General features: G+C 38.3%; 1 protein-coding gene across 1 annotated transcript; it reads right to left on the reverse strand.

Moving 5' to 3' along the window:
• Nucleotides 1–382: 382 nt before the first annotated feature.
• On the reverse strand, nucleotides 383–10,059 carry shisa4 (shisa family member 4). The gene is made up of 5 exons (XM_079683746.1): nucleotides 9,799–10,059; nucleotides 6,895–7,072; nucleotides 3,844–3,980; nucleotides 3,567–3,758; nucleotides 383–2,894 (listed from the first exon to the last, which is right to left on the reverse strand). The coding sequence occupies exons 1-5, from the start codon at nucleotides 9,872–9,874 to the stop codon at nucleotides 2,854–2,856; spliced, it is 624 nt and encodes a 207-aa protein (XP_079539872.1). The 5' UTR covers nucleotides 9,875–10,059; the 3' UTR covers nucleotides 383–2,853.
• Nucleotides 10,060–10,880: the final 821 nt, after the last annotated feature.

The raw sequence follows: 10,880 nt of genomic DNA on the forward strand, positions 1-10,880 counted from the left end.
CTGTTTAGTCATAAAAGTACAAATAAAATGTGAATCTAATGTAAGTAATACAATGCTAAATGTATATCAGCTGTGTGTGTATAGGGGCTGTGAAATTGTCAAATGTACATATGTCACAGTTTAAAGGCATAATATACACTATAATCATGTTTAGCTTGAGCACAAATATGTAATTGAACAAATAATTAACAATCAGTGTGTTTAGTGACACATATTTCTGTTGGATAAGATATTTGATGACAATGAAATAATGTATTCAGCCAACATGTGAACATTGTTGGTTAATACAGACCTCTGGTGGTCAAATGTATGTAAACACATAACCTCCTTCTCAAAATGTTTAAAATTAGATTTCTTGACAAAAATAAGACACGGCAGACAGTTGTATTTTTACATTCCAAAGTAACATTTTATGTTAATAGAAATAAAAACGTTTCACTTTTTACAGTGCCATACCATCCATATGACAAGACAAAAAGTAATATATCTAGACAAAGTTATTTTGCCACCTGATTTCAGTTTCAGCAAACACACTCATGGAGTTGGTTTATAAGCACAAATAATCATAAACATCATTGAGCAAATGTTATGTCAAATTACTATAAGCATCTCACTAAGAAAAAGTCCATTTCTCTTTGTGCTTTACAATGGCTCAACAAATCTGTACAAATGGACGTCGCCATTTAAGGAAACAATTTATTCTGTAAACTAGCAGTTATAGTTCTTGTTTAGGGACAAGTTACAGCAGTGAGTCCCAAATAAGTGCCAGGCTTCTCAAATCCATCAGCATATTATTATCTAATGTCTCATTTCGACATGAGATGGATACATTACACCCGAATAAAGATCATCATCATCATCACCTATTAGTCGGACAGCTTACTGTACAACACATGCTCCATGTTTCACAGCTCACACATCTTACAAAGTGAACAGGGCTGAGCACGATGCTAAACCCAATTACAGAATCATTACAGGTTACAGGCCCTGACCTCACATGAGCCCACGTCTGTAAGTGTGAATTAAAAAGAAGAAGTTTGACATTTTGGGAGACGCACCTATCTGCTTTCTTTTCGTTGACCGCCAGATCAGAAGACTGATACCACCATTCACGTCTGTTTGGTAACTGTAGCTCTAAAAGTTAGCTTAGCAGTTAGCTTAGAATTTGAAATAAAAATAATTTCCAAGCGATTTCTTGATTTTCTTAATTACATTATGGAATTGATATTACAATTGTGATGAGGAACAATTCCAATTGTTCATATCTGAAATCATGTTTTGAATATTCATTCTATAAATCATAAAAGTTGTCCAATTATCACTGGCAAATGTGAGTTTTATATTTAGGAAGAATGAGATTGTTGATATCTGAAATCTTTTTTTACAATAATAATATATATATATACATAACTGCAGTTTAAATCCATTCTATCACTTCATTTTTAAAATTAATACTTTCTAAGGATTCTAAGATATCCCAGATTTATTCGCAAAATGTCAAACTATAATTTTAAAGAGAGGTGATCAATAAAATAGACTTTTTTTTTTTTTTAACAGAACAGATGTTTGGCTTTGTAGCTAGTCCACAAGGTGAGAACCCATTCACAGTAAAAAAAAATACACTAAATTATTATAATAAATACCAAATGGAAAAATGCGAAGATGTCGTATTTTATGTTAGGATTTACCATTAAGATTAAAATAACTATAATATCATAACATATTCAGCTGAAGAAAAGATTTGCAAAATACGATTTTAAATGTTAATCAGTTTTTTGCTCGTTATGCTTATTTAATGAAGTGGGGACATTTTTTTTAACTGAGCAGCATAGACCTGCAACTCCCTTGACCCGATATATTACAAAAAAATGAACATTTAACATGAAATCACTGGAAAACATCCTACCTGGCATTATGGGATTCATCTAAAGACTTCTAATCCATTTAAAACCAGAAGAGAAGCATGAGAGGACAGATCACTTTGACTGGGGTAGCATGCTGATGTCAAGATGTTACTCTATATGGTGCAGCTAATATACCACCATGACGTAAATTAGTCAAGTCAGATACAAAGAAGAAGAAAAGTTGAAACAAAAGACGACTAAAGGCTTCATACATGGAATAAGGAGTACCTTAAAGTCCTGCACATCTAAGACAGGATCACACTGCCTTTTTGAGCCATACATGTCACCCTTTTCTCAAACATGTAGTTTGGTTTTCCTTTCTGCCCCTATCACATTACAGGGGGGAGAAAAACATCAAATGCAGAAATAAATACATCATGTAATCATATTTGTGGAGTGTTTGACCTGGGATGTAGCTTCAGGCAGTTTTAGTTTGTCACTTTTGATCAATTTTGAATCAAACTAAAACACTCTTTCCTCTAAAAACTAAAGAGGAAGTGCGTTATAGTTTTTAGGGAATTCCTTCTGACCCCTCTCCTGTAAGGTAATGAGCCCTGTCTTCAGACGACATCCTGTCACTGAGGTGAGCGTTCCAGAGCACAGAGTGGCAGCACAGAGTCACTTTGAGGGAGAGTGTGACGGCCTCCACAAAACTGACAGGAACAATTGGTCGCCAGGATGCTGACCAGATTTGGACTTGCGGAAACACTCCAGAAAAGTAGGACAGCATTGTAAATATACATAGAAAAACACTAACTTAAAGTGCCTGCTGCTGGTCGAGCTGTAGTGTTCAATTGAGTGTTTGTGCGTGTGTATGCGAGTGTGTTTGAGTGTGAGATTGTTGCTGCCTTTTTATTTTCAGACAGTCCTTTTTCTCAATTGCTGTTGTTTCCCACTCTTGTGTGTGTTGTGTGTGTTGTGTGAGTGTGGGTGTGGGTAGTTGAGCCCATCAATGACCAGGATACTGAGGTGGAGAGTAAGGTGGAGGGGCTGAAAAACAAACATAGAAACATAAAGAAAGTCAGATCTTCATGTACTGCTATGACTACGTTACAAACAATGGAGTCATTAATTGGTTGCATAAAATGTGCACGTTTCAACTATAGACTGTTTCAACCGTTTCAACCTGCCTCTTAAGTCGTGAGATGTCTTGCATCAACATGTAGCTTTTTAACCTTGGCATGTTTACTGTGGCTGTTAGAAGAAGCACTCACTGCCGTTCTCCCCGTGTATAGTGGCTTGAGCAGGAGTGGTGTCATATTCTATGATCATTTTTCATGAATAGATCCACTTTCCCAAAAGTCGGTGACACCATTTGGATTTTGTATAGTATAAATGCACAGTTTGTGTTAGCATTTGTTGCAAAGAATGTAATTGTAAATAAAAATAACACTTTTCATTATCGATACATATAATGATTTAATAAAGTTTCAGAAGTCTTTTGTCTTTCCGAATGTCTTGTTTTGTCAATCCACAACCCATAATGTAGATATTCAGTTTAATATGATTTAAAACAGAGAAAAAGCAAGAAATCTTCAGATTTAAGAGGCAGCACTTTAACATGAATCTTTTTGATGATTTATTGATATTTAAAATGGCAACAGGTTATTTTTCCTTTCAATTGACTTATCGTTGCAGCTCCATATGTGAAGTCACTCTTACCCTGGCCGTATGTAGGATCCATCATGTGTGGGGGATAGTGTCCAGGCGGCATCATTGGGTAGTGTGGGGGCATGCCGGGGTAGTGGGGCGCCATTGGATACCCTGCATGTAGATACTGAGAGGGTCCCAGGGGTTTCCCGTAAGCATCATACATCGGCTCCACTGGATAGCTGGCCATGGGGATGTGCTGGGCTGTGGGTCAAAAAGGACAGACTGTCATAAAGGGAAACTAATGGTATGTATAAAAGAAGGACATCATTAAGAGGAGGGGTCTCACCATCGTAGGGCGTCCTGCCCCTCAGCTGCCTCCTCTGGTAGAGGTAGCAGCAGGAGCACATGAAGCAGCAGACCATGGTGGCGATGATGGCCACAAACAGGAGGATGGAGGAGGCGATGCCGGCTAAAGTAGTGGGGCTGAGGAGAGACAAAGGAGGACTTAAAGCAGCTTTACTTTCATCACCAAGCCTCGTGTGGAGGATTAAAGTGGAGATGTGAAGCCTTTGATTCAGACACCACGTTAACCACCGGCTGACCCTGAAATCACACCCGAGTTAATGCCGTACACCACGCATCTCTCCATCTCTGCGTGGTCTCAGTGAAGCTACAAAGCCCTCCATTTTCAGCCCAGCCTCCTCCGCCCGCTGCTCTGATCTCCCTCCAGATTTAATAAGCTGCAGGTTGTCTGCTCGCTGCCAGATAGTGATGGATGCTGTGGTGGAAAGTGCCATGTTGCAGTCTCTCAGGTACGATAGCTTAGTACAGAACTATAACGATCCCCCCCACGGGAGGTTCGTGTGATAGAACGACTAATGAGAACATATTACACTGTGGGGACAAACGCAGGGCAATTCAAGTCAAATGCAGTCAGTGGGACATGAGCAAAAGTGACTTTAATGATGGCAGATCTGCACAATGCAGGGTGATGCTGGAAAATATTTTCTATATTTGTTTAAATAATGCCGTCAATTCTCCTTCCGACTCAAATCCCAAGATGATTATCCAGTACTGATATGCAACTCTTTACAGTTAACAATTACAACATTATTAACACTGCTATCTGCACACACTGGACAGTCAAACCCATCGCCAAATTCACATACTCACAATATGCATTTTTTAAAACTAGTTTTCGCAAATTATAAAATTACTTAACACTCTTTTTTGGAATACCTGTGTCTTAATTTTAATATCTAGTATGGGGATATATAGTTTTTTGTCTCCATACTGCATATAGATGCTCATAACATACCGTTTTTTCCATATATCCTTTAGTAACGTTTGCACCTTTGATACTTCAATTTTCCATGCTTGGATTATAAATTGATCTAATGTTGCTACATGCTTGCAATGGTGGCAGACATTTGATTTGGTATTTAATGGAAGCTCCTTGTTGTTGCAAATGTCCAGCATTTAGACGTCATGAGTCTCATGACTAATGAGACCTTATGCCAAAACATACCAGCATCAATCACAGTAATTGAATACTACGATATACGTATACTACGAAGCAGGATTTTCGCTTAGCCGGCTAACTTCATGGAAAACTCGGACTTTCCGGTCCTATGAAGCTGGTTCTCTTTTTAGCAGGCTAGATCTCCATGGTAACTTATGCTGTGCGGCTAACCTGGTCGGGACCAGGTTAGGTTGCAGGCTAAGAGCTCAACTCAGTGAAAGCACTGCCCGCTGACCAATCAGAGCTCAGTGTGCAGAGTTTAAAGCGATCAAGTCATATTACAGGAGAAAGGAAATGCAGGAAAGACGGCCGGCAAAAATAACCAACTGTGTGAACGTGAACATTAATAGAATATCACCTCCCATCTTCAGAGCAATCTGACTATTATAAATAGAGATGTCCCGATCCGATCACGTGATCGGGGATCGGAGCCGATCACGTAATTTTCAAAAGATCGGAATCGGGAGAAAAAAAATCGGAGATCGGGATTTTTTAATTTTTTTTTAAATACTTTTTTTTAAATTTTGTATTCAATGTTACAAAACAAAAATGACCATGTTCAAGTCTTAAAGTCATCCTGAGGCCTTAGTTTTGGTTTCAAATTACAGAACATCATGTATGTGTTGCTTCTTTGGGGCTTGTTTTCATAGACCTGGTTGCTTATTTCTCTCAAATCTGGCAACAGAGTGGGCAGGGCGCAGTGTCGAATTGTAGCAGTAAGCTAACGAGTACTGAAATCTTTATTTTGTTTTGATCCAATGCTGCACAACTGAACTGATCCAATGCTGCTGTGAAAGAAAGAAGCTATATCTATGTTGGATAAAATATCCAATTTAAATAAAAAAATAACCTTAAGGGACAACTTGAATGCTTTTTTTTCTCTAAATGCATTGCATAAAGATCGGATCGGGAAAAACCGGTATCGGCAAATTGTCAAAATCAAATGACCGGAATCGGAAGCAAAAAAAAGGTGATCGGTACATCCCTAATTATAACATTAGCATTAAGAAAGCTTAATTAAATATCTGCCACAACATAAGTAACCGGATCAGAGTAACATTAAGTACAGTCCGCGGCATATCACATCATGTATCATATATTTCTTTATCTGAGTCAGCTGAGCCGTATCTGGCCGTGCAACACTCACAGTGTCACATACTGTATGCAGAAGTATTATTTTAAGCAACACATTAAGTTGACAAAACACTTGAGACAAACTTTTTCTTTTACCAGCTGTATTCACTTTGCAGGTGCACCTATGTGGCTTTTATCCTGGATAAAGCGTTTAAGTCATGGATGTTTAAAGTTTAACTTCTTCATATTTGTCTAATATTATAATTGACTTTTCATTCAGGAAGTATGACGCTGCGCTGTCAGTACGCTTGTCCATATTTGTGATTGGTCGAATGCTCCAAATACCACCCCTTTCATGTGAACGCGTACCTAACTAGATAGAACACGGCTGGCTTGAGCGATCCACTTGATAACCCGCGTCGTAGGACCACTTAGCGAGAGCGCGTATGTTTTGGATTAGGCCAACCGGCTAACTCAAACATATCCAGGTTAGGTTGAACCGGCTTCGTAGTACAGGCCTCTGCTCTCGAGGCCTATCCCTACTTTATCTTGGTCAGACGTTATTGTCAGTACAGCGTGTACTTTGTATAGATGTATGTTTATAGATGTTGAAGCACATATCTGATCGTGCAGACTGTGGCAGCAAATGTCCTCTAGCAGGATGTCCAAGCATCTCTGCCTTGAGAAAAGAGAAGATATCTGATCATGCAGTGATGGCCTTGAATTGTGAACACCGACAGTGACTCTTGGTGTGGAGAAAATAAAAAACAACTCGTTCATTGAAATCCTGCCGCTGCCCACCTGAACTGGAAGAGCATGCAGCGTTTCTGCTCCCTCTCTGTGATCATCTTGAAGGCGTCCAGGCAGCAGTAGCGTCGGTGGCAGTTCCCGCAGCAGAACGTGATGAGAGGGCAGTCGAAGCCGTTGTGCCAGGTGCCGTTCTTATCCACGTACCACAGACAGTCCTCATTCGCGTTGACTGCAAAACAAATGTCACATTACAGGGAAGATCACGATGATCAAAAAGACACAAGGTAGCTCAGACTTCAGCTTGTCCTCTGGAGACTGTATCGTCCTCTTTTTGATCTCTCACTTTCTCTCAGTTTTACCAACATGTTGTTGTTTTGTCGCACATTTGGAAAGTGAGGTAATGCTTTCACCTACAGATACTGCTTTGTTCTGCCTTGAGGAGAAAATTAATATTGATATTGACGGTGTACGAGCTCTTTTCTTCCTTTACAGTCGAATGGTTCCAGGCTAAATAATACATCATTCATTAGTTCACTGTGGCAGGAAAGTTATAAGGTGAATAATAAAAAAGAATCCTTTTTTTATTGTTCTACTGCAACTAAGAAATATTTTCTTTGATCATTTGGTCTATAACAACACTGCCCTGAATCAAAACTATGATCTGTTATATTCCTGTGGCACAAAGGCTTGCTGACTGACTGGCATTTGGCTTCAGATGACAGCCCGCTCACAGCCACATTAGTGGAAGGCTGCTAAAAGTCACACCTAATTGTTCATTTTACACAAGTTTTCTTACGTCTGTGTGAGCAATGGTATACATAAAGCGTCCTTGACTATACAAACTGACTGCATACTGTAAAATACACTTTATTTAGTTACTAAACAGTATTCCCAGAGAGCTGCTGTTCCTTTGTTGATTTCTCTGTGTGTATAAAGCTGATGGAAACTTTGCTAGAGGACGTCTGCAATACATTGTTGAGCCTCTATCTATTTATACTGGCACCTGAAACGGTTTAGACTTTTGGACAGAGACCTTTGGAGGGCTGGCATGGAGATGACTTATTCTGTCATTTAAGCTTAAGCACTGATATTACAACATATTTGATTGTGTAGGACTATTATTGTCTCGTTGTTTACACAGCGAGTCTTAATATTAATCTTTGCTTAACATTTTGACTGGCAGTTAAGTTAATGCACAATTACAATTTCATGTGATATTATTGTAACTGCATATTGCATATTTTAAGGAAAGCTGAAATATCAATAAGCAATACTCAAAAGATATGTGTCCTAATAATTAGAGATGTCCCGATACAATCACGTGATCGGGCCCGATCACGTGATTTTCAAAAGATCGGAATCAGGAGGAAAAAAAATCGGGATTTTTTTTTTTTTTTTTTTAATTCTTTTTTTAAAATGTTTTATTCAATGTTACAAAACAAAAATGACCATGTTCAAGTCTTAAAGTCATCCTTCCTGAGGCCTTAGTTTTGGTTTCAAATTACAGAACATCATGTATGTGTTGCTTCTTTGGGGCTTGTTTTCATAGACCTGGTTGCTTATTTCTCTCAAATCTGGCAACAGAGTGGGCAGGGCGCAGTGTCGAATTGTAGCAGTAAGCTAACGAGTACTGAAAGCTTTATTTTGTTTTGATCCAATGCTGCACAACTGAACTGATCCAATGCTCCTGTGAAAGAAAGAAGCTATATCCATGTTGGATAGAATATCCAATTTAAACAAAAAAATAACCTTAAGGGACAACTTGAATGCTTTTTTTTCTCTTAATGCATTGCATAAAGATCGGATCGGGAAAAATCGGTATCGGCAAATTGTCAAAATCAAATGATCGGAATCGGATCGGGAGCAAAAAAAGGTGATCGGGACATCCCTACTAATAATATAATTTATTTTGTGAATAAATCTATTTTTATTTAACTGTTTTTTGTATCAAGAGTTTGTCCAGAGGTGGAAGAAGTACTCAGATCTTGAACTTACGTAAAAGTAGAAGTACCCGAGTGTAGGAATACTCTGTTACAAGTAAAAGTCCTGCATTAAAAATGTTACTTGTGTAAAAGTACAAAAGTATCAGCATCAAATTATACTTAAAGTACCATCAGTAAAAAAATAATCATTATGCAGATTGGCCCATTTTTAGAATAGTATATTTTTATCATAATTATTGATGCATTAAAGTTTTTATCAAAGTTTGTACATGAGCAGCTAATTTGTATTATTTTGTATACTGCAGGGTAGCTTGCACATTTTGCTCCAAGTATTTTAAGTGTTGATTATGTCAAATCATATTTCTAAATCTGCAAAGTAACTCAAGGTATTAAATGTATTTAGTGGAGCAAAAGTAAACAATTGACCTCTGAATGGTAGTGGGGTTGAAGTACAAAGTAGCAAAACATTGAAATACTCAAGTAAAGTACAAGTCCCTCAGAAGTTAGTTAGTTACTTTACAGTACACCACTTGCAACCAATAATATCAATGAAAAAAAAGAATTCATGAAATAATAAAAACAAACAAAGCAATTTAAAAAATAGTCTGTATTGCAAAAGGAAAATACACAAAACTAATGCAATAAAGTAGCTACAACTGCCAGAGATACATATTTTCATAAATGTGACACTAATTTCTTAAGCATTGGGTTATTTATGATTTGTTTTACAGGGATACTTACTACACTAGCCGTAATGTTATCAATATTAGTGAGCGAACAATCAATAAAACTCCAAGAAAGCTCGCACACAAACACACGCATGAACAGCAGTAGTTCACAGGGGACTGAACTAATGGGTGCTAAGATAATGTAGACGGACAGTGGAACAGTTATCCAGGCCTCACATAAACCTCGAGGTTTGGAAGTAAACAGCCGGACCGCAGCATTCGGCAGCCGCGGAGCAGACGTTGTTAGCTAGCCGAGCGGCCTGCACGGTGATCCGTAAGCTTACCGTGAGAAGAGCAGAGGACCATGGTGAGCAGCGCCAAACCCGCCGCCATGAGAGACATGTTGCCCGCTGCAAACATCCTCCTAATTCAACACCAAGAGAGGGATATTGTGAAGAACAGGTGTAATTAAAAATAATAACCCGACTAACTGTCGTTTGCAGACATTGTCTAGGCTTCGGAACAGCATAGAGGAGTAGCGGTAATTTATCCGTCGAGATGACACATCGCAGTGACGCCGTGCAGCCCGGAGAGCAGGGTGATGCCTTTACGTGCTGCGTGAACCGTGGGAGAGAAATCTCAATTAAGAAGCCCATTATGAGAGACCAGATGAAATACATCCTGTAAGTCACCGAATGAAAAACTAACATAGCATGAAGCATCTCGAATAATGACTTATCTAAAAAAAAATGAAATTCTAAGTCATCATTTTGAGAACGCTTGTTTGTCATTTTGAACAACCATTTGGACATATTATATTGAGAAACTAGGTCATTCTTTTGAGATGCTAAGCATTAATTTATTGACATATGTTCTCATTGTTTTTGGACTGTTATTATTTCAATATCAAAAAGTCATTATATTGAGATACTTAGCATTATTTTAAGAATGGTTCTTATTATCAATTATGTTTACGAGCAGCATTGAATGCACCTTGTCAGTTTTCTCCCTCCCTCCCAAAACGAAGAGGATTTTGACCTTAACATGCACTTACAAAAAACCTCGTCATAAAGTGCGAAAAACTACGAAAGACATGTTCTGTGTTGGTAAATTAAACATCATAAACAAATATAAGTTAAAGATAAAGAAATATAGTTGGGAATCATCGGTCAAAGTTTAGGTTAACTGTAAAATATAAATGCACAACAATTCAAATCCTCTTTTAGATAAGCACATTTCTGTTTTAAGGATTAATGATGAACACAAAGAGAAGCCAGTGGGTAACACCTCCCCCTTCTGAAACACCTGGAGCCTGCTGTATGATAGTGTAAGACCAGATGGGCCGTGCATCTAAAAATGATCAGGAGGATGAGCATTAAACAAGGTAACCCTGTTAAAGACCATGCACAGGTGTTTCCCCTTTGCC

The sequence above is a fragment of the Notothenia rossii genome (assembly GCF_949606895.1).
Source record: "Notothenia rossii genome assembly, chromosome: 5".
NCBI lineage: Eukaryota > Metazoa > Chordata > Actinopteri > Perciformes > Nototheniidae > Notothenia > Notothenia rossii.